This window comes from Stylophora pistillata, chromosome 3 (assembly GCF_964205215.1).
Source record: "Stylophora pistillata chromosome 3, jaStyPist1.2, whole genome shotgun sequence".
Lineage (NCBI taxonomy): Eukaryota > Metazoa > Cnidaria > Anthozoa > Scleractinia > Pocilloporidae > Stylophora > Stylophora pistillata.
The window spans coordinates 46,171,301-46,195,818 of record NC_142521.1 but is presented as its reverse complement, the minus strand read 5'-3'; the positions used below and the strand labels follow the sequence as shown (position 1 = coordinate 46,195,818).

Genomic DNA, 24,518 nt, shown 5'->3' with positions numbered 1-24,518 from the left:
CTGGTCACTCTTAATTTTAACTCCCATGAGTGACCAAGACAGAATTTCTCCTTACAATAGCAGGCCAACAAGTGATGAAAATGAAGGTAAATATCAACCAGTGGATTATTAGTTGATCCAATTCAAAATTCTCCAAAGTCACACAAGAACTGTACAGCACACTGTGGGAAGAATTACTCAAAAGATCATGGGAGTGAAAGGGTTAAAGGTCAAAGGGTCAAAAAGCTTCCCAACGGGGTATTGATGGCATTCTTAAAAATGTAGATTTCTCAGGGTGGGGGTAAAACAATGGATGGGCTTCGATTTGACGAGGTGATAGGAAACATCCTTGCTTAAAAACGAAAGTAGTTCTGACCAGCAATTGAAAAATGTTAGCTCTAGGACTCAAATTGTATTGCCGGCACGCTTGTTCCAAGCATTTGACCAAATAATTCCACATCTTTCTAAGAAATTAATTTTTATTTTGTCTAAATTGTGTTACGAAACATCTTGTCTTTGACTAAATTCCTTTTCATCCGATTCATAATTCCTATCCTCGCCCTACTCAAGTAAAGGATTGTTGAGCAATGGCAACTCAAAGTTTTGACGAAAGGTTTCTGCACGATTCTCGCACAACTTCTCGCAAGATTTCTCGCGCGAATCTCGCGCTATCACGTCCTCATTTCACATGATGATATGTCAGATACGCCCATGTAATAACAGCGGGTAAGGAGATTGGGTGAAATCATTTCTACTCAAGAATAAGATCTCCCACAAATAATTCTTTAGATATAAATCACTGCCAGCTCTCCAGAACACTTTCATATTCATCTGGTGAGATGAAGGGTTCATCCACAGATCTAAGAAAGACATGAAAATGAAGTTAGTGTTGTAGGAGTTTTAACTGAGGTAACCACAACAAAAGCTATCACAACAACATATCAAAACAAAGGTTGCCGTCGTCATTACCCAGGGGTAACTCAAATTCAAAACAGGACAACCACAAAAAATGCTGGAAAATGCGGGTGTACCCATTCACGACTGGTTTTCGTTTTACGTTACAGAGGGACGTAACGTAAAACCAAGGTAGTCTCGGATAATTTTCTACACTGGCTCCATCTGCTGTCGCGAAGTTCTAACAGTAGCGTGGACTTCGCTGGTAGATATACGCGGTTTTACACCTTGAGATACCTTAATAACTAGGTTGTTTAGAGTGAAAAATGATCTGACTTTAAGTAAGTTACCTCTTCATGGATTTCACAACAAAAAACAAAACAAAACAAAACAAAAAGACAACAAAAACTACCTACGAATTATATAATGTTCTTACCTTATCATAATTTCTCCACAGTAAATACATTCAGATGCCATCAGGTCATCCAGCTCATTCTGGGAAAAAGTGAAAACATCAAACGGCAATTTTCTACGATTTTAAGTCTTCGAGGTAACGGAGCAAATTCACTCTATTACGTTTTCCAGAAATATAAAGGTTTTTTTTTCTCTGTTTTGTTTGGTTTGATTCTTGTCCCTGTTTTTGCTCTTTAGTTTGTTTTTCATTCCAGCATTAATGTTAAAAATGAATAAAGCTTCAGCGGTGCTTGCACTACTGACAAGGAAATCACATTAGTGTCACAACCAGCAACGAGTTTTCCAACGCCATGCACCGATAACTTGCTAGGTCTCAGTGATCTTTTCTAATTGGTTTGTAGGTATGTCAAGAGTCGCTTTCATTTAAATCTTTCACAACCCATGAGAGACGAATGAGTTATTTAAGCAATAGAACGCATTTTCCGGGCTTTTTTTTAAAGAAAAAAATTAAAGAGTAATTAAGAGTATTCTGACCGACACAAAGGAGAAATGCGAATTTATTTTGAGATCTTATCAGTGACTGGCTTACATAACTCACTGATTGCAAGGTGCCCTCACGACTGAACGCAAAGCACTTTAGAATGACTGTAACAATTTCAAAATACCTTGAGAGATTCTCGTGAAGTCGATGAAACTGAGGAGGAATCAGTTCTTGACGTCGCATAGAGCTGGTTAAATAGTTCTTGGACCTTTGCCCTGAAAGTGGTATAAACAGGTGTCTTTACCTTAACGAGCAAATCTTGGAGGGGGTGACAAATAAACTTGTTGTATGATGATATTTTAAGGATATCTATATACACTCTCTAATCTGATCACATAAGTAAATTTACCATTTCTTCTCCAGTTCGGACTGCTCTCTACACTAAAAAAGCTTTTCCCAAAGAGAGAAATTTCAAAACGCCTTTTTTGAGGTGCACTGTGAATAACTCAAGATGGTGTCTTTGGAAAAAACAGACGTCAATTTAGTCATGTGATCTCTGCTCCTCTGGCGACCATATGTGCGCATGCTCTGCTTTTTGTCTAGGAGCTCTTGGGGAAAGAGAATCTCTACACATTTTAGAATCGGCAGGGGGTAAAGAAAAAATTATGAGACGAAATATATAACTAAGTTTCGCATATGTCCTGTGAGCGAAAATTCTCGTACCTCTGTTTTTCTTTAAGATATGGTAAAATCTGCAACAAGAGGTGAAAGTCAGATAGCATCATTAACACAAAATAAAGGATAATATCTAAGGGCAAGTAATGTTGATAGCTACATCTATGTTGTCACAAATTGATGCATCTACAAATCTGGTTATTTCCCTAGCATAGGATGCCACTCAAGTTCACCTCAGGAAGTACTGATCAGCCATTGAATGTTTCCTCAGAATTAACAGCAACAAATTTATCTTAACGATTAGTGTGCAATACTAATGTAGACAACGTCCATGGAAGTTCACAAGGGACAGATCCAAACCACTTCAAGCGCTCTTTATATCGTGTAAAATACCAGCTTTACTGGAGATTATAAAAAGTTCAGTTGTCCGGTTCAGTTACCAATAACGTCAGAACTGTAAAGAGAATCTTGGGTAAAAATGGTGGATCAAGCTCGCGAGGCAGAGGCTAACAAAAATTAGCGCACTTAAAATTAACGCGAATTCCTGATTGGCGCAGTTTTCAAATGACTGCCGTAAAACTAAAACCAAAGTTATCACAACAGCCAATCATAACAAAGGTATGCGTCATCAACAGCCAATAAGGACTCAAAGTAGAAACGACGAACTACCAAAAGCGCGGGAAAACGCTAGCAACAAAGTCACGATTGGCCGGCCGCGTTTTCCCGCGCTGTTGTCTGTTTTGGTTTTTGCTTGGCGTCTGATTAGTTTAAAGCATGGCGCGAGTTTTCGAGAACAATCACAGACCAAAGTAAAGCAAAGCCAAGGCAATCCTGGACTACTTTCGACACCACGATAAAAATTGCTCTTAAGTATGTATTGAAAGATCAAATGCACACCTCGTTCTTTAGACAATCTGAATGGAAGGCGTGATGGCAGGGAAACACATAAAAGCCTCTTGTAAGCAGTGGATATAAACAGATCGAACACTTCTCCTGAGCTGGCACAATACTGTATCTGAAATGATTCGTGAAAAAGAAAGAAAAAATAGGTCAAAATCTATATCAATGGCAATACCACCGACAGAGCCCCTAATGAAAAAGTTAATAGATTAAAAACCCCCGTAACATTTTTTATGGCTACTACATGCACTACATTAATTTAACTCACTTATTTCTCATTTCATGGATGTCTCCTCGTATGGTTCTAGCGCTTTCTGTAGCTTCCTAATAAAAGAAAAATAATTGACACTGTTTTACTAAGAAGTGCGCAATCAGAATAACATCAAAACCCTCAATAACCCCGGGACGCTATGCAAGGGAGATTTAAAGTTTCTATGAACACAAGCCACAAGATAATATCTTTCCATAGGGGTTTCAATAAAAGCCAGTCTACTGCCGCCTTAAGACCCCTCACAGCTGTCCATTTAGCCTGCAACCAAGCACTTGAGTTTCGGTTACGCCTTACGACCTCTTTTCAAGCACAGACGTCAAGGACGTCCGCGGCAGCCGTTTATGGAAAATGTTATTGAAACCCTTCTTTCTGTGATGCATCATTTTTCCATCGTCACGTTTTCATGGTTGAACCATTAACAACAGAACAATTACAGAAGGCGTTTGATCAATTAACAGGAATAATTATCTCACTTACTTGCATTTCGCTTTTTAGTTCTTCGATGTGTTGATTGTACTCATGAAGTGACGAGCAAATAGCATCCTAAAATGAAAAATAAGTTTTAAGTACGAGAACTACATCATTCTTTGAACAAGGAATATCGCAAAAAAGGAAATGTTTTTGCCACCAAAGTTAACAAAAAACAACAACAATAATAACGAATAAACTTCATAGAAAAAAAAAATTATATATAATTAAAACTTCTCGTACAGAACAATATTTTTCGGAATTAGAAGGGTATGTCTAAACGGAAGGGGGTCTCCCTAGAAGCAAAGCGTTATTTCGAGCATTTTAAGTAGAACCACCGTATTACTAGTGAGAAGTCTAACCTTGAAATGATCAATGGTAACAAAATCCTGGAAAAATGGAAGGATGTCTTCAATTTTTAAAAGTTCACTTTGGTTCAAAAACTCCATTGCCCTACAAAAAAAAAAAAAAAAAAAAAAAGCAAACAACAATTCTAACATGAGCATGGGAATCAGACATAAACCATCAATTTTGTGATTCAAACAACACAAATACTTCATCAAATTGCCCAGGAAGCGCCAATATCGGCATCAATAGTGTTCTCACTATCAGCAGGAATAGCTACAAGTCTCACAAAGTATTGACCTGAATCAAGCCATCACTGTGTTCTATTTTCAGACTGTCAAAATGGAATTTTTAATAACACGTCCAAAGACCAAAAGCAAAGTTATGAAAGAAACCAATAAGAAGAAAGGCAAATGTCATAAAGACAATTAGGTACTTAAAGAAAAATCAAACAAGCTTGTTAAGACGCGATGCAAAGACATTTCTCTATAGCAGCATATCAATGAAACCACATACAACATAATGTGCTTTATTTTTTTTTTTTTCAGGAAGATTCCAGTAAGGACGAAAGAAAAAAGAAAGAAGAGTACAGGTGCTTACTACCCATGAAAATTCCAACACGATAATCAGGTAGGCCACTTTACTGTAATTAGTGAGATACGTTCAGAAATGTATGCAATAACGAAAGCGTCAGATTTGAAAAATTTTGTTGACGACTTTGACAGATTTGACGAAATGCGCGAAAATTTTGTAAAAAGTGGCGATTCTGACGAAATTTCCTCAAGGTTGCTGACCAAATCCTAGAAAAAACCCTGCCATTTTCGTTACAGCATTTCTGGAAATACGTGTAGTTTACGTGTAATGTACTGTACATTTACTTTTTCACATCTCCTTCTTCTTCCACCACATGCCGAGCAATTCTAAGCCAGAGTTTTTTCCTTAACACCTCGTCATCCTCCGAGGGCTTCTGCGCTTGAATCTTGGCGAGATCTACATCGACCTCAAAAACAAAAACACAAAAATCGCAAATAAGAGTGAGCTCTTAATGGTCCCTACGTACCAGGGCACTGTTGTCCGAAGGCCGATTAGCGCTAACCCAGGGTTAAATTTTAATCTCAGTTTTTGTATTTCTCTGTTCAAAGGCCGTTTTGAGATGATTTTCCCAACTCTTGTTAGAGCATTCAATCATCAAATTGTAGATAAATGGAATTAAACTGAACTTTCTCTAAAGCTTTGAGATCTGAAATCAAATTTCACGCTAACCCTGGGTTATCTCAACCCAGCTTTGAACAACGCGGTTCAGATGAATTGACCCTTTACACAACATCAGTATGAACAGAAATTAGATGCTAGTAACTCCCAGGGAATTGAAGGATCAAAGCGTCTTGTGTAGAGAACGAGTAAGAAATTATTAGATTTTACATGTACTCACCTTTAACGACAAATCAACAGCTTCTTCAAAGAGTCCCATGGTACTGTAGATGTGCACACAAGCTTCCTGTTTGTCATGTTCTGAACAGAGTCTCAAGGCGTACTTCATGTCATAACAAACTTCTTCAGAATCCTGGAGAGACAGGAATCATTATAATCGGCTTAAGCGTAACTGAACAAAAACATAAAAAACATAACAGACAAACAAGTAAACAAATTCGATAAAAAAATGGTTGAGAATGATTACTCAGGCATCAATAAAAATAGCTGAAGGGTGATATTCAGCTCAATTGGTAGAGCGCTGCACTAGTATCGCAGAGGTCAGTGGTTCGAATCCCGTACAGGCCTCATTTTTTTTCAGGTCTGATTTTCGCTATTGCATAAATAGCGCTCTCTACGGCGAGGATCGTGCATCATACGTATCTATAACCGCAGTTCAAAATATATGAACTTCATATATTCATCGTATCTGATTTATCATTACGGGTTTATTACGAATCAACTTAACGGCCTGCTCCCAGTTGGCTTGTTAGCTCAATTGGTAGAGCGCTGCACTAGTATCGTAGAGGTCAGTGGTTCGAATCCCGTACAGGCCTGATTTTTTTCAGGTCTGATTTTCGCTATTGCATAAATAGCGCTCTCTACTGCGAGGATCGTGCATCATACGTATCTATAACCGCAGTTCAAAATATATGAACTTCATATATTCATCGTATCTGATTTATTATCACGGGTTTACTACGAATCAACTTAACGGCCTGCCCCCAGTTGGCTTGTTAGCTCAATTGGTAGAGCGCTGCACTAGTATCGCAGAGGTCAGTGGTTCGAATCCCGTACAGGCCTGATTTTCGCTATTGCATAAATAGCGCTCTCTACTGCGAGGATCGTGTATCATACGGATATTCAGTTTGTATTCCTCTCGCGGATTATTTGCACTCTACGAAGCACATTTGAATAATGAAACAGCTTATCCCCAGATTTTGGCATATACGACAACGTTGACTCACAGCACAATGCAAACTTGTTACATAATAGTGTTCAGTTAGCATTTTAAAGGAATGGCGAGGGGTAGGATGCATGTAGAAGAAAATTTTATCGTCCATACGAACGACAAAGACTGCAGCTTACTTGGAGCAGGTGCAAAATGAGCAAAATAGCCCCATGGAAATTTTTTGTACCTGTCCTTGCTGTAGCAGGTATCGTAATAATGACTCATCATCTTCTTGTTCAATGTACAGTGACAGCAGATAATTATGGATAGCCTGGTCCCTGTTTCCGAGTCTGTCTATGCAGAACTCCAGGTAGCGGATGGCCTCCTTGGTCTGTGTCAAAAACAACGGGGTGAACAAACATCAAAAATCTAAAGATCGCTGGCTTACGACAACCCACCTAGCCACAACATGATAAAGTTACCGGAAATCCTTAAAACTGGGATTAGACACATTCCTCTACCAAGAACGTTTGTCAAAACCTCAGTCCTTTCAAAAGGATTGTTTAAAAGTCACTTCAATATTCACGTACGTGGTTCTTTAGTGCAGTAAATGGTTTGAACCCGGGGGTAACATGTGAAGGTGTAGTCTGATCGTCCGGGTGAGTGTAGTCCTGAGAAGGACTGTTGTCGGTGGTAGTGACTGACGTTTCGACAACCTGTGCGGAAGTCATCATCAGAGTCAAGTGAATGATCGTTGTCAGTAGAATGTTCTTATTCCAGTTCGTGTGAAATGATCGGTTGGTTTTGCCGTGATGTTATTGGCTGTAAGACTCAAGTGACGTAAGTCGGTCGTGATTGGTCTGTTTCGATCTGTCAATAAAGTTAGATCGTTCTTTTTTGGTCGTTTGCGATGTTTATGTCGTGAATGAGTCGTTTGTATGGAGCGGGTAGTTGTTGACATCTGTTTAGGGGAGTCTATTCTAAGTTAGTAAACCAGCTTTCCAGAGTCAGTCGTTGAAAATAGTCAGTGCTGTAGGTTAGGCATTGCGCAGAGTCCCAGTCAATGTTGTGGTTGGTAAGTCGATGGTGTTCAGCAATGTGATTGCTGACATCACCTTTCCTCGTCGCCCGTCTGTGTTCAGTCAGTCTTGTTGTGAGGTTTCTGCCAGTCTCACCGATGTAGGAGGCCTGGCAGTCGGAACAATTGATCTTATAAATCGTTCCCTGCCTGTTCCTCGGTTCGTCTTTGTCTTTAACGTTGGTTAGTAACTGACGTAGTGTGGTGATGGACAGACAGCTTATCCGACGAGAACAAATACCTTCACCGTGTTTTTACGAAGAACAACTACAACAACGACTTCATCCGACGAAACACTCACCGACCCACTACCACTACCGAAACAAACGACACCGCAACCCCTACGACTACAGCAACCATACCGAACATAAAAGGCATGTCTGAAAACATCTCCCGCATCTTACTACCCTTCAATATCCGCGTCGCCCACAAACCCATCACCACACTACGTCAGTTACTAACCAACGTTAAAGACAAAGACGAACCGAGGAACAGACAGGGAACGATTTATAAGATCAATTGTTCCGACTGCCAGGCCTCCTACATCGGTGAGACTGGCAGAAACCTCACAACAAGACTGACTGAACACAGACGGGCGACGAGGAAAGGTGATGTCAGCAATCACATTGCTGAACACCATCGACTTACCAACCACAACATTGACTGGGACTCTGCGCAATGCCTAACCTACAGCACTGGCTATTTTCAACGACTGACTCTGGAAAGCTGGTTTACTAACTTAGAACAGACTCCCCTAAACAGATGTCAACAACTACCCGCTCCATACAAACGACTCATTCACGACATAAACATCGCAAACGACCAAAAAAGAACGACCTAACTTTACCGACAGATCGAAACAGACCAATCACGACCGACTTACGTCACTTGAGTCTTACAGCCAATAACATCACGGCAAAACCAACCGATCATTTCACACGAACTGGAATAAGAACATTCTACTGACAACGATCATTCACTTGACTCTGATGATGACTTCCGCACAGGTTGTCGAAACGTCAGTCACTACCACCGACAACAGTCCTTCTCAGGACTACACTCACCCGGACGATTAGACTACACCTTCACATGGTTCTTTAGGTTATTTTTTGTCTTGTTGATTAATTGAACGTGATTGAAAGAGTTAAGTGTCACGATTTTTTTACCCATTTTCAGAAAGAGAAAAAGGATTTTGAATAGAATCGCATAACTGAATAAAATTTCGCATTCTGATTGGTTAATGAAGCGAGGTATTTAGCGCGGAATTGCGAGTTGAAAACGAGGCTGAGTGATATTGTTTCGCATCTCTTGTTTCGTGCTCAGGATAAAAACAAATATTATTATTGCCGTTTTCTTTTTATCTTACTTCTATTCAATGCTGCGATTCTATAGGAAATTTCATTACTTGACGAGGGAATTCCGTGTTAAAATGCACGCAAAAACCGATATCACATGGATCGCGAAGCGATGCGGGCGATATCAGTTTTCAAGTGCAATTTAAGCGGAATTCACGAGTCAGGTGATGAATTTTCCTATAGAATACATCCAAGAAAGGTTTCGATGACCTTTTTCATTCCTTGGACTTAAGGTAAGCCACGGCAAAATCTTAGTTCCGGTTCACCACCGAAATTGGAGAACTTCACTAAATAACCTGACACCGTATCCAATTAATACCTGAGTGGGCTTTCCTTCTTGGTGATAGTGAACCAACGCAGGAATCAGTCGGCGTGGATCCAGCTTCTTCTTTCTCTGTTCAATCCAGGCATTGACAGTTTGCTGTGGAATGTGCTGCATTAGCACAGGCGAGAACTTGTAATAGAGATCTGTATCTGCTGGCTACAGAACAGGAAAAAATTATCAAATTCATGTGGAGTGAGAAGATACGTCATCACCCTTGTACTTCCTTTTTTTCCATACTAAAGCTCTAGAGATTTATTCTGTTTCATCTCGGGGAGTTTGCATCTAACAACAGCTATTTCCAAATGACACACTGAAGAGAAAGTTTAAATGGTTGCCAAGGCAATTAGCTAACTGCTAAGATAAAAAATAACACACACACACGCACACGCACACGCACACGCACACGCACAAGCACACGCACACATACACACGCACACGCACATGCACACACACATAAACATTTCTGTTCGCTTTGGAATACGTGAAGAGCCTTCTACTTAACCATGTACAGTTGCATGTGTCGTAAATTACCACAATGCCTTCAGGATTGTTGAAGCTGCCTCACACCTACGCGTAACACGAGTTCGATCATGTGCACCACGAGTTCAAATAGGGAATGTAACACGAGGTTTCGAGTCGAATAAGAGTTGAGTTTCACGATTAAAGTTGATACTCAAAAGGCAAAATGCGAGTTATCATTACAAGGATGAATTAAACTAAATTTCACAAGGAAACTCTCGGTTCTTCCTCGCAAAATTGACGGCCACCAGTTCTCCATGCAACGGGGAAAAGAAACAAGATTTCACCAGGAGTTAAGTGCGAAACCAAACATGATGGTTGAGCGAAATTACAATAACTCCCTTATAAGATGTTAGCATTGCAGGTTTTAACACAACCTGTTTTTTAAATAGTGGATCCAGTTAAAATTGCTCTGGTCAACATAGCAGTTTTCCAACCTGTTTAGTGAGGACATTCAGTGCAGCCATAAAATCATCCTGCTGAATATGATGACTGATAACATGCTCAAAATCTATAAAAAAAACACCAAAAATCACAATTAATGGAAAAATTCCATCTGCATTTCATTTCTTTCTTGTTAAATTTCTCCGTTAATGGGAATGTTTAAACATCGGTTGCAGCCACCGTAAATCAGTGTTCAGTTGACATCTAAAAAGAAGTGTACCTTGCATCAACACGGCAAAAAATATCAAGTTCTCCACATCTCCATGACTAGTGATCAAATCGTAAGCTGTCTTCCTGTTCTGATCTAAACATGTCTGAAAAAAGTAAAAAATAGGATTCATAATTCAATTTACAAGCTGCGTTTGTTTCATTCAACTAAAATGCTTCCTTTTCACCCACCTTGACTTTGGTTTGTGCAAGGAACTTCCTGAATTCTTCCTGTACGCTTTCATATTTGGGTTTTGGTTCCTTTCCCCTTAAACTTCCCAGGTCGTTCAAATACAGCTCGATCAGCCACATTATCAGCATGGTCATTTGCGTCTTGTCCTTCACAACACACAACACAAGATCAAACACAGAACCATACAGAACAGAAAATATAGTTTAAAAAAAAAGGGAAAACCAATCTTATAACCACTTCTCTCTTCTCACTCTTGGCGAAACGTATTACGATCCACAGGATACATTCTGCTGTAAGGAAACGGGTTCAAAGATTCGGGAAACGAACTGGTAAAGGTGGGAAGGACTTGTTTTACTACAAGGGACACATTCGTATTGGGGCGTTGCCTCCAGTTACCCTCTGAATCCTCTATAAACGTATCAGAGAGGTGCAACTATACTCTAGTATCGCCTACCGTAACAGTAGTTTCGTACTATCCCATCTGTAGCTACAGTTCGTTTTCAATTAGAAGCTTTTTAATTGAACGAAAGTACTGCAACCATTCTGGTACCACACAACACTCATTACCTTTGAATCATTAACCAAGACCTGTAATGAACTCAGTCACTAATTTAATTTCACCTGGTGTTTTATACTCTCCAGCTTTTTTAAAAGAAACATCCTGAGTGCCTGGCTCTCCTCCACTTGAATAAACTTTAAGGCAACTTCCTCAAATGATACTTGAGTTTGGGCGTAGCACTTGGCAGCAATGGCGTAACTAAATAAAACACAAAACAATCATTAAGAATACGATCTGCCCATTAGTCACTCGGACATTTCACTATTCAAAGAATTAAACAATAACCCTACATCACTCATCATACAAGGTAGATACAAGAAATCTTTTGTTAAAGCTCAGTAGAAACCTTTAGTATAGCTCCAGTATTAATATCATCACAATAATTGGTATTCAGAATTTATCAATTTATATTAGATAACTAACCATTTTTTTTATTTAAGCAATAACACATTTTTCCAGGCTCTTTAACGTGATAAAGCCACGCGGGATGTTGGGAGAACACGTGATGTTCTCCCATCATCCCAAGTGGCCCTATCACATTCTAGAGCGCGGAAAAATGCGTTCTGTTGTTTTTTTATGACATAACTAGGTACATGTACATCGGGCTCTAGAACCTGACAAGGCATCCGCTTAGAAACTGAATTGGCCAATCAGACGATGCATTCATTATGTTTTAATTGACATTTGTGTACAAAATCGTCAGCTACGAGTAAGCCCTCATGATTACCGCTTCAGCACCGCGCTTCTTTGCCCGCGGGAAAGGATGCAGCCTTCAACAACTCGCGCCGGAAAGAGGTCTGTTAAGGTCTAGTTCCAGATCTCCAGCAAACCTCTCATCAGCTCGTGTCAAATCATTAGCGAGCGTTATGTAGCGCTATTAATACTAATAATGAGGGTTCACGCATGCTGGCTGGTGTGGCTCACGAGATTGTCAAGCGAGAATCTAATGATTGAAATATACTGTGGATATTTATGCAGAGTCTGGGAAATTGTGGTACTGGTAAGTAGATCTGGGACCTAATGATTAAGTTGACGAGAGCAGAATACAAAACGGCGGTTTTATGGTGACTTTACTAAAGAAAATAATGTCAGTTTATATGGCAAAGTGAAGTTTTTTCTTGATTTTTTCTTGCATTTTCCTAATGAACTGAGCAGCTACAATATAATGACAAGAAAAAGAAGCAAGTCCTTAAATAAGCTGTCCTTACTTCTTGCTTTCAAATAGTTCGTCGGCTTGTTTAGTTAGAACTTTATCCAAATTTGCTGGATTGTCCTGGTAGTAGAAGCAACCAATTCAATGTATGCTGTCTTAAGAACTGCATGTAAAAGTCTTTTACCATCAATTTGTTATAATGTATTATAAATTAATTTAAGGTAAAAATTGCAAGGGGGTGATTTGTAAATTTATAAAAACAAAATAAACCACGGGTAGCCCAAGCTCTATATATGAACCACACAAGGAACACAATATGGCATATCGATTTATAAGGATTTGTATGGAATATTTTACTAGATATCAATGGAGGTAGTTAAAAGTGAAAAGTATTCAATAAAAATGGCTTACCTTATTCCATACAATTTAACTTGATTTAAGCGATTTTTTTTTATCCTGGTTTTCTCTTCTTTCTCTTCTCTTTAAGAAGAGAAAACCAGGATTAAAAAAAATCGCTTAAATCAAGTTAAATTGGTAAAATAACGACACCAGGAACAAACAACACACGTATGGAATAAGGTAAGCCATTTTTATTGAATATTATTTTTCACTTTTAACTACCTCCATTGATATCTAGTAGAATATCCCATACAAATCCTTATAAATCGATATGCCATATTATGTTCTTTGTGTGGTTCACATAGAGAGCTTGGGCTACCTGTGAATAAACATATACTTATTCAATCTGTTCCAAAAAATTAGACTAACTTCTGTCCTCAACTAAAACACTTTCACAAATGAATAAAGGGGGTAAGTTTCTAATGAAACTGTGGTGTTGCGTCTGTGGGGGTAACAAGGTAATTTGGTAATATCAACTAAGTTGAAATTTTAAATTGGTCACCATAAAGAGTTGAATAGCTGACATTTCGAGCATTAGCATTTCATCAGAGCGAATAGAGGAATTGTGGGTTGTGTGTAAATATCCACACAGACAATTCACAATTCCTCCATTTGCTCTGATGAAGTGCTAATGCTCAAAACATCAGCTATTCAACTCCTTACGGTAGTCAACTTACAATTTCAACTTAGTTGATAAAACCAAATAACATACTTCCACATTCTATACAGCACTGGGCTCAGTTTTAAATGTACTCTCAAGTCTTGACATGTGACAAGAACACTATCCTATCAGAATGTCTGAGCACAAGTTGCCCAACATTGAACAACGACAAAAGATAAAACAGTACTTGAATCCCCAATACTATGTTTAACATTACCCTACAATACTCCTTGGCCAACTCAAATTCCCCTCTTTCCAGGTACATTTTCCAAACATCCCTGCAAATAAAAAAATCAACCGTTCCACTCCCATCAGTGACCAAGATAGAATTTCTCCTCACAATAATGGTACAATATTGAGCAGACATGTGATGAGAATAAAGAAAAAATTAATATCAATTAGAGATAATTAATTGATCCAATACCAAATTCTCCAAACTAACTTTATAAGATTTGTATAGCAGACAGTAAGAAGAATTATTAATGAAATCTTGAAACTGAAAGGGTCAAGGTGTGACAAGAGAGATTTAAGTTAAAATAATTTTAACCAATGATAAGTAAAAATGGTTGTTGTGGTAATTCATTGTTACCTGCTCTCCCTTGTAACATGATACTGAAAAATAGCAGAATCTGCAAAAATCCACAAAGTCTTCTTTACTGTATCAACACACAGTCCTCTCATTGCACCAAACTAAGAAGTAATCAACAATCACAGTAACATTACAGCTGGCTGTTTTTCATCAATTTATGTCCAACATCAACATCAAGGTGCAGTGCTGTCAATAAGTTTTAGAGTGGATGCGAGGCTCGACACTAATGGTAGCCAACTAGCCACAGAATAGTCGAAATTCAGTTTTGGCTGATGGTTTTCGATGTCCACCAGCCAGTTTGGCTTGTAAACAAACTGAAATTGCCGTAAAATCTAAGAAGTCACTTAAGCCACTTGGCTGGTAAGTTGAAAAGTTAGTGTTGAGCTCTGGGAAGGCAAATAAGAAAAAGTTGGCTGCCAGGTTATCAAGTGGATGCCATTCTGTTTTTTTCAGATTACAAGCAAGTCTTTGAACTCATCATGCAGTTAAAGTCAAACCAAGTGAGGCATACCTCACAAGATTACATTCAATGACCTACATAATTATTTCAATATTGAATTCACTAGTGGTTTCATGGGTAAAGGTAAAGAATTCGATCCTACAGATGCATCAGCCAAAGCATTGGCCAATACATTGGCCAACACACTACCAACACACCACCCACATACTACCAACACACCACCCACACACTACCAACGCATCGGCCGACACTATATGCCTTGGTAAGATCGACCAATCCATCAGCCAATGATTGTTTACCTTTACTGTTTCAAGCAATACAATAATGCATTGATTATTTGAATATCAAACCCAATAGCCACATTAAAGATGAAATCTGGGGCTCGGATTTTTTCTAATAGCCATATTGGTTTTGAAATGGCGCAGATCATTGTTCAAATCAGAAATTGGCTTCTGATTTCAACAATGACCTCTCCTTTTCAAAATAATAGACCTGTCAAGTTTAATATCCATAAAATCAATCCAATTTTGCATTCTTGAAATGACCAGCAGGTTCAATAATCAAAACAAAATTATTCATTCATTCATTTAAATTAATTAAATGTTATCTTCAGGGGTACACTTCACCTGGTTTGATTGTAAAATATTCTACACCTTCCACAAAGTTTGCCCAAACCTTTCCAGCAGATTTTGAACTTAGAATAAATTCACACTTCCAAAACTTGATGACCATGCTTTTCTGTAGTTTTATTGTAAAACATTGGTCAGGAGTTTGTTTAATCATGCTGTGTTTTTTCTCTCATATGCTCTAATTTCAAATCTAAGTCCAAAGTAAAAATGCAGTACCAACCCGAGCTGGAAACAGATCTTCAAACACAACTTGTTCACTGAGAAGTGATACGGCTTCAAACCTGGTAAAGGCAAAAGTGTAACTTAAAAATGACTAAGGCATTGCTAATTCACTTTAGTACAAAGTGCCCCTGTCTTGTGAGTCAGAATGACATACTATAAGCTCTAAGGCTGGTAACCTATTTCGACTTGACCCATTTTTACAAAGATTTAATGTTCAACATCTTAAATTTCTCAGGTTTAAAACATACAAGTACTGTACAGTAGTTGTACCTAAAGTTTTGTATGTTGAACAACACACTGTATGTAGGTTGGTACTAGAACAAGGAAACCTTGAAGGGCTCCAAGCATTAATTTTGGTAACCTTAAATAAAAAAATGGCTGCCCAAAACAAAATTGTTGCTGCCAGAAGAAACAACAACAAAAAAAAAAACAAAACAGGAAAGAAAAGTTTGTGTTGCCATAATATAACTTAGGCAGATATGGTCTATCTTTATTTATAGACAATAAACACTTGATAATTGTTATAAAAATTTAATGTTACAGATTGCTCCATGACCGAGCTCACCAGCTGCCAAATTGGCAACTCTCACAGCCAATTCAGTCCCCAAAGTTTTTATTACTTGCCTTGGGGACCAAAACAGTCACAGCTTGGAGCACTGCCCAAAGCATCTCCCTTTCACTAAAAGGCCAAGCCTTTCTTTGAAAGAGAAAAGGTCTCGCTAAGATCAAGAGGACCAAAAAAAGTAAAACAACAACAAAATAAAGGCATCTCCCAGTTACACCCATGGGATACAATTGTTCAAATGTTTCATACAATGTAAGTACATACCTGTCTTTATAAAGCATAAGGGCATGGAAACCTGTCAGACCAATGGATAGAGGTGTTGTTCCCTTTCCTTCCACCAACTCAAATCTTATGTTGAGTTGAGAAGTTTTGCTTTTTTTCAATTCATGATTGTATGCTTTGAGTGTTCAAAATCACATAGAGTGTATGTAAATCTAATTGATCAGTTCTAAAAGGATACGGTAATAATCTTGTTTCTGCTGTGATATTATCACAAGACTCAGGAGGACTAAAGTCTAGTTTACCAAAGTAAAGACCACTCCCTAAAGGATGGAGAGATAAGACAGTCAGGGATTGCAATAATAGTTGTCTACTGCTACTGCTGCCTGTAAGACCTTTCACTGCCATCTGTGCCTGCAAACAGGCTCTTGTGTTGGGGTTTCCCCTTACAACACAGCTACCTGATACACTATCCCCAGCTGCTTATGGAAAAAGTTATTGATTTTTATTGCATTAATTAACTCTTGCTTGCCAGCATGCCGGCGAACAAGAGGACTGGTTTACGGTCAATTTTGCCACCACAACAAACTTGCCACCACAAAGGTTGCCACCACAAAGGTTGCCACCACAAAGCTTGCCACCACTCAAAGTGAAACTGCCACCGGTGGCGACTTGACTGAAAGGCTATGTGTGAAACTTAAATCAAATGAAAGCTAAGATGCAGTGGTATATTGCAAAACAGGAAATCTGCAGCATCTCAATAATGGATTGTTAAACACAATAAAACATGTTGATATCGTGTAGATTATGAGCAGTTTGCAAACAGCAAAACCAGAGTGATATTTGCCAAGTGATTTTCACCAAGTGATTTCTGCTGACACGAATGAAATTGTTTGAAACTTAATCATAAAAATGCTAAGAGGTTGAAGTATATTACAAAATTAAAAGTACATGACTGTACACAGATACAGCTAAGCTTACTCAAACAGACTTTGGCATCCTTTCTTTGTTTGGTAAAGCCCTTTGTTTCAAGCACAAAGAATGTTGATGTATACTACTACTGTACTACATCTAAGCTTTCATTTGATGTAGGTTTCACATGAGAGGATACACACAATGTTTAAGTCAAATCACCATCGGTGGTGATTTCACTATGAGTGGTGGTGAGTTTTGTGGTAGCGACTCTGTTATGGTAGCAAATTGACCCAATAATACCAGACGTCTGATCTGGGCACCTAGAAATATAATTGTCATACTTTACAATACAGGGGGAATCAAATTACTTTGTCATTAAAATAATGGGAGTAAAGAGAACAAACCTGTGAGCCACGCAAAAGAACTTGGCAGACCTCTGACCTTGGGGTAAAATAGAGCTAATTCACTAGAATCCAAATGACCTGGCATCTCAAGGAAAGGTGCTTAAAAAAAAATCAAACAATAAAAAACAAGGTAAATGAGGATCAGGGAGAAGAAGGGTTGATAGAAAATAATGATAGTAGGATGTTTAAATTAAATGAGAATTGACCGAGGGAAGGAAGGATATGATGTAGCAAGGAACACTGACAGCTGACAAACAGATATGCATGTGTAAACAAGTGGAACAAAAGAAAGAACAAACAATCCAATTGAAAAATGGTGGATAACTGACTATTGACTGAATGAACAAAACAAATAAGAGAAGGAAGAGGAATGTGCACAGCAAAAAGAGAAATAAACTTTGAGGTGACTGGCTTGTTGAATATTGAAAGGATGGGATCTTTACAGACAGGAGGGGGAAATTTTAATTAATAAGCATTAATTCCTTTCCCCACAAGACAGGAGGTTTTAAAAAGGAGTATAATTTAACTTACTATAAGAAGCAGAGAGATCATGATTACCTGGGTCGTTCTCATATTCTGCAAACAAAGGCTGTAAATCCAGAGAGTCTGTAACTGTTACATCACCAATAAACTGATAAAGGCGGCTGTATGCAAAGAAAACTGCTTGATTAGAATGCATCACTAATGATCGGCTGTATGCAATGACAACTGCTTGATTAGAATGCATCACTAATGAAATCAACGACATAGTGTATTACCAGGATTATTGACAACTTGCTTGACAAGTCATTTAAACAGCTTCTCAAGTCTTTAAATGTATGGAAATAATTATTTACATTAACTGATATTCCAGCCAGTAGAGTTTTTCCATATCACTGAGAAGTAGCAAACAAACTCATGTTTTGAACCCCAGAACTCCCTAGTGTATGCTTTCCAGTAAAAAGTCCACACAAGGGCTGGTAAAAATCTGAAATCCCACCAATGTGTTCCTTCAGAGTTGGCAACACTTTAGCCACTGGACAATTTCAAGTATATATTGTTTCCCTTTTTCATTTAAATTTCGAAGCCCTGGATATAAAGATACATCACGAGCCAAGCTCTTACATGTCTTAACAAGGAGATGTAAAATTGAATGCCATGCAGTACCTCAATGTTGACACCATAACAAAGTATTTCCTGTCAGATTTTGGTGACACCGGAAACTTCTCAAACATGATTCCATAAATTGACTCCTCTGGACCACCAAGTGAATTTACATTGTACAGCTGAAACACCATAAGATTGTTGTTGTGTTTTTTAAAGATGAATTTCAATCGCTCTCTTTATATAATTTTTAATTATAATATACAGTGAAATACTGCCACAGTCTGACTCACTTGCTTCCAAAATTTTTCCAAACCACCTTGAAAGAACTTTTCTTCTGGCTCCACCTCTGTTTCAAAAACCAGCCCTTAAAAAATTGATGAGGAAATGAAAAATATAAAGGCCACAGTCCAATCAGAAAAATAATCAATCAATCATAAATGAATAAACTACTAAATGTTGCTTAATATAAATCCCTCCTTGCAAAACAAACCTTTGGTTGTCCCCAGAAGAATTGTCTGTGTAGAACTCTCTGTCAATTTTGACTTATTCCATGCAATGGCATTAATCAGATGTCCCTAGGAACAAATTTAAAATATCCATAACTTAGGTAAGAAACTGGTCTGAATGACAGTGGACCTGAGGATAATTCTAAGTAATTTTCATTTGCTTTTAATGCTGCTTAACATGAAGGCCACCTTTCACCCAAGATGGTGTAAGCCAGGTACCCACTTTAGTTAGTAATTACACTAGTGAGGTCGCATCACCTCATACAAGAAATTGTGGAGATTTTACAGCTCCCAAGCCAATTTTGCCTCATTTCATTAATTTTGTGTTATCGAGGCCATCTGCATGTACTATGCTCATATGCAGTTCCTATTGTCCCTGCTAGACACCACATCCTTGCTCATCTGAGGGTATATGTGGTGGTTGGATCGTAGCCTGAGCAGGCCTCCATTGGAATGACCAAGAAGGAATTGACTTCAAGTCTCCAACCCCTCCTGGCTCTTTTTCTCTCAGCATTCCTTTTTACTCCATCCTCCATTGGAGAACCTGTTCACGGGCTATCTGAATTGTCACAGTATAGTTGACTATGCATTTTCTCTCTCTAGACCTTTAGTGACTAAATTCTCTGAAAGTAGTACATAGACTCACTACCTCACAATGCAGCCATACCTTCATTTTTGCTAATGGTTTAGGTTTCTTGGAATTCCTGGCCAAATAAAATGACTCTTGAGACTTCATGCAGACAATGAGATGTCGGGCAGTTGGATCCATGAAGATTCTATGAACAGAGTCATCCACGCGCTTGGTGATATCAACACCTAGTAAGATACGAGTTACAGTCATGTTATAACAAAGTCATCCACGCGCTTGGTGATATCAACACCTAGTAATATACGAGTTACAGTCATGTCATAACAGAGTCATCCACGCGCTTGGTGATATCAACACCTAGTAACATACAAGTTACAGTCATACAACAACAAACATATGAAACATATGTGTGAACTGTGGTTATGAGATGTATATGAGCACGATCCTTCGCAGTAAAGCACTATTTGAGCAATAGTGAAAATCAGACCTGAAAAAAAATTTCAGGCCTGTACGGGATTCGAACCACTGACCTCTGCGATACTAGTGCAGCACTCTACCAATTCAGCTAACAAGCAAACTGGGAGCAGGCCATCAAATTAATTCGACATAAACCCGTAGATGATAAATCAAACAACAACAAACATATGAAACATATGTGTGAACTGCGGTTATGAGACGTATATGAGCACGATCCTTCGCAGTAAAGCACTATTTGAGCAATAGTGAAAATCAGACCTGAAAAAAATTTCAGGCCTGTACGGGATTCAAACCACTGACCTCTGCGATACTAGTGCAGCACTCTACCAATTGAGCTAACAAGCCAACTGGGAGCAGGCCATCAAATTAATTCGACATAAACCCGTAGATGATAAATCAAACAACAACAAACATATGAAACATGTGTGAACTGCGGTTATGAGACGTATATGAGCACGATCCTTCACAGTAAAGCACTATTTGAGCAATAGTGAAAATCAGGTCATGAGACGTATATGAGCACGATCCTTCGCAGTAAAGCACTATTTGAGCAATAGTGAAAATCAGGTCTGATTTTCACTATTGCTCAAATAGTGCTTTACTGCGAAGGATCGTGCTCATATACGTCTCATAACCGCAGTTCACACATATGTTTCATATGTTTGTTGTTGTTTGATTTATCATCTACGGGTTTATGTCGAATTAATTTGATGGCCTGCTCCCAGTTGGCTTGTTAGCTCAATTGGTAGAGTGCTGCACTAGTATCGCAGAGGTCAGTGGTTCGAATCCCGTACAGGCCTGAAATTTTTTTCAGGTCTGATTTTCACTATTGCTCAAATAGTGCTTTACTGCGAAGGATCGTGCTCATATAAGTTACAGTCATGTTATAACAGAGTCATCCACGCGCTTGGTGATATCAACACCTAGTAATATACGAGTTACAGTCATGTTATAACAGATTCATCCACACACTTGGTGATATCAACACCTAGTAATATACGAGTTACAGTCATGTTATAACAGAGTCATCCACGCGCTTGGTGATATCAACACCTAGTAATATATGAGTTACAGTCATGTTACAGTCAAACAAGATCATTAATTTCTTAAAATCACTTTCTGATACCTCAGGGGAGCAATCTACCATTTTCCACCTGAAGGCAAGTGCACAACCCTAGGCAAGTAAATCATTAATTGCAACACTGTTAATTTACCCAAGAAGACATGAAAATTTGCAGAAATTCAACTTCAGGCTGTAATTTTCTCTCATCAACTGTCAACTTGACAATATATGAAAATTATAAGGGAACTCATATATAACCTGATTGCTTATAAGCTTGAACATAAAAATTTAATAACAGACCTCTCAACCTCAAAACATCAAAACACCAAAAATCTGGAGACTGATGTAAAAAAATCTGGAGATTTCAGTAAAAATCTGGAGATTGGTCAACCAGCAGACAAAACCAAGTAAACAGAGGTTCTTAAATTAAGAGAAATTGTTTTTTGTCCTGCTCATAATTTACTTAAAACATGTGTGGACCTTAACAACACATATTCATCGGGTTCATCAATTGCCGCCATTTTGATAATGTGTCGTGTCAAAATGCGAGAGACTGGTTATGATGACCTAATTTGGAACAGGTGTTCTATATATGGTCATGGACGACTCACAGTGTTTCCAGCAAACTGATGGATGAAGAACGTAACAGCTTGGTTTGTTATGGACTTACACAGAATTGGCACAAAAAACTCACTTCTAGCATCTAGCAAGCCAAAAATGAAATTATACAAAAAAATTATCCTTTCAGCTTGCGCCTCTATTTATCGTGAGATTTGTCTGTCTCCTCGTGAGACCGTGAGATTGAACTGAAAATCGCGAGTCTCACAAGAAAATTGTGAGACTTCAGAGATCTGAAATAAGGGCATTCAATTCTTCATTCAATTTGGCACACTTACTATCTATTTCACTTGGGTTTGTCAAGTCCAGTCGCATCAGCACATTGTTGCTCAACACCATGGCAACAATATTGTTACACACAACAACATCCACAATATTGTTCGGTGGTCTGAAAACAACACATCACAAGGTATATAAATCAGTAGGATAACAATTACTCTGATTGGCAAGGTAAGGCTGAACTTGAATTATAATAAAATTTATTTAATACTGGTCTACTACCCATAATGGTTTCATTGTAATTCAAAGCTTTTCATTGGCTATCACACAATAGTGTCTTAGTCAATGTATCATGAACGAGCCTGGAAATGACAGCCACTAATTGGACAAAAGTCAAACTTTTTGGTAAATTTCAGATTTGACTGGCAAACACTGGGGGTGTAAGGGGGCTCTTCTTGGTAGACTGAGTACCAAAACCATTGTGCATTCTTTTTTTTTTTTTTTTTTAGAGATTTACCATAAGGTAGGTGTAGAAACAATAGGACTCTGAGTCCCCTACTGAGTTTTTACACCCTGGAAACCCAACCCCAAAAATATAGTTTAGATTACTAGGATGAACCCAACCCACTAAGAAGAAATGAGAAAAAAAAATACAAAAAATATATTGAGACAAGCAAGAACAAATAGAGGACACAAGTCATTAACTTTACAACATTTAGGGCAGATTAACTTAAAGGTGCAGACATTGTCTCCATCAAAAAACTGATTCAACCTACGAAAATAAAAAGATTTGAGCTTAGTTTTAAAGGAAGACAGCGTGGTTTCAGTTGCAATTCATGGGGGGGGGGGGGAGGGGGAGTGGGAGGAATTCAGCCCTCTAATAGACTTTTGAATTTTTCCTTGTACTACATAGTACACCAGAACACTTTGTTATAATTTTTATGTTTATCATATAGTGCTTGCCATCTAAGAAATCTACTATCTACAGCTATTCACCTGAAGTTCACCTTCTGTCGCTTAAAAATGGGAACATCATCCTCACTCCTAACTTCCACGTATCCAGTTGATATCTGTTGTTTAAGCATGGAGATGCCAAACATGATGAATACCATTTAAAATTTATTTCCAAAATAACATTTAAGATAGCCTGAATTCAGTATTATGCACACATTTTTTTATTGATTCTTACCACAGGGAGCCCAAGCTCTCAATGAGAGGATAACATTACAAACTCTCCACAAGAGGATAATATTATAAAACTTTATATGGGAGTTTGGGCTCCCTTCTGTAAGTCAATAAAACTAAATAGTACAGCAAATAAACTCTAACATTCAGATAGTGTTTTTTGGGTAAGATCTCATCCCACCACTGTCTGTACTAAGAAGAAAAAAGGGAGGAAGGTTTCCTCAGATCAATAGACTGACCCTGACTCGAGAAAATCTCTCGATTCTCAGACTAAATCACATTGCCTTGCTCCAAGACTCTGCATCGTGAAAGCCAGATAGTTCTCGTTCAAGTTTATTGAAAAATACATTTCACAAAAGAGCTGCTGTGCAGGCGATATTGATTTATGATCTATTACTGAACAGATGTACAGTAACATGAAATCTTTTCTTAAAGCAGATACCTAGCCTATGGTACACATTAATTTAATATAGGATAAGATAAATCATACATGCATTACTATGGGTTCTTATTTATGATCTATTAAAGGAAAGACCTCATAATGACGTCATCTGAGGTCCATAGTTGACCAGAACACGGCAACATGGAATCTTTCAGTGCTTTGAAAATTGAAGTGAAAGGATGCAACTCATTAAAGTTTGGAGCCGCATGAATTCGAATCAAACCTTGGTTCGAAATACACATAAATGTGTGAATATTTTATTCCTCCTGATACCTGAGGGAGGAGGAAAATTGTCATTTCACTTACGGGTTCTGTTATGTCTGGTCCTAAAAACGGGTTCAAGTTTTCTCCAGCAGACGCTTGCATGTACTGATCAAGGATGGACGCCATCTTGACGAAGTTTCCACTCTAAATCTCCCAGGGAGGGGATATGCAGCTATGTTTAGTCTTACTTGTCTTCTCTCCCTCAAAAATCTTCAAACGGCTTTAAGTCGTGTTCAAATGCCAACTAAGTGATACCTTTTTTTTTCCACTTAAACATTTAAATTAATTTTTTTCTTTGTTAATAGTTTCATTCGCCTTTTTATCGATCCGAACTACAAACATTGAGCTCCTACTACCCTGGTTAGGAAAAGTTTGTCAACTCAT

At 38.3% G+C, this 24,518-nt stretch overlaps 1 protein-coding gene and 1 long non-coding RNA gene across 2 annotated transcripts; both read right to left on the bottom strand.

Moving 5' to 3' along the window:
• Positions 1–440: 440 nt before the first annotated feature.
• Positions 441–24,465, bottom strand: LOC111341310 (vacuolar protein sorting-associated protein 18 homolog). Its single transcript, XM_088751904.1, has 31 exons — positions 24,177–24,465; positions 23,240–23,313; positions 22,303–22,412; positions 19,945–20,093; positions 19,262–19,346; positions 19,062–19,135; positions 18,832–18,950; positions 18,244–18,329; positions 17,686–17,784; positions 16,608–16,689; positions 16,412–16,495; positions 15,581–15,641; positions 14,272–14,372; positions 13,900–13,960; positions 12,678–12,742; positions 11,532–11,667; positions 10,910–11,056; positions 10,731–10,824; positions 10,504–10,577; positions 9,542–9,703; positions 7,037–7,180; positions 5,860–5,991; positions 5,306–5,427; positions 4,445–4,535; positions 4,092–4,157; positions 3,612–3,667; positions 3,341–3,458; positions 2,492–2,520; positions 1,953–2,043; positions 1,310–1,368; positions 441–839 (listed from the first exon to the last, which is right to left on the bottom strand). Exons 1-31 carry the CDS (start codon positions 24,258–24,260, stop codon positions 776–778), a joined length of 2,919 nt encoding a protein of 972 aa, XP_088608030.1. The 5' UTR covers positions 24,261–24,465; the 3' UTR covers positions 441–775.
• On the bottom strand, positions 21,380–22,296 carry LOC148736427 (uncharacterized). The gene is made up of 3 exons (XR_015998364.1): positions 22,018–22,296; positions 21,470–21,517; positions 21,380–21,396 (listed from the first exon to the last, which is right to left on the bottom strand). It is a non-coding gene; the product is annotated as an uncharacterized LOC148736427 (long non-coding RNA).
• Positions 24,466–24,518: the final 53 nt, after the last annotated feature.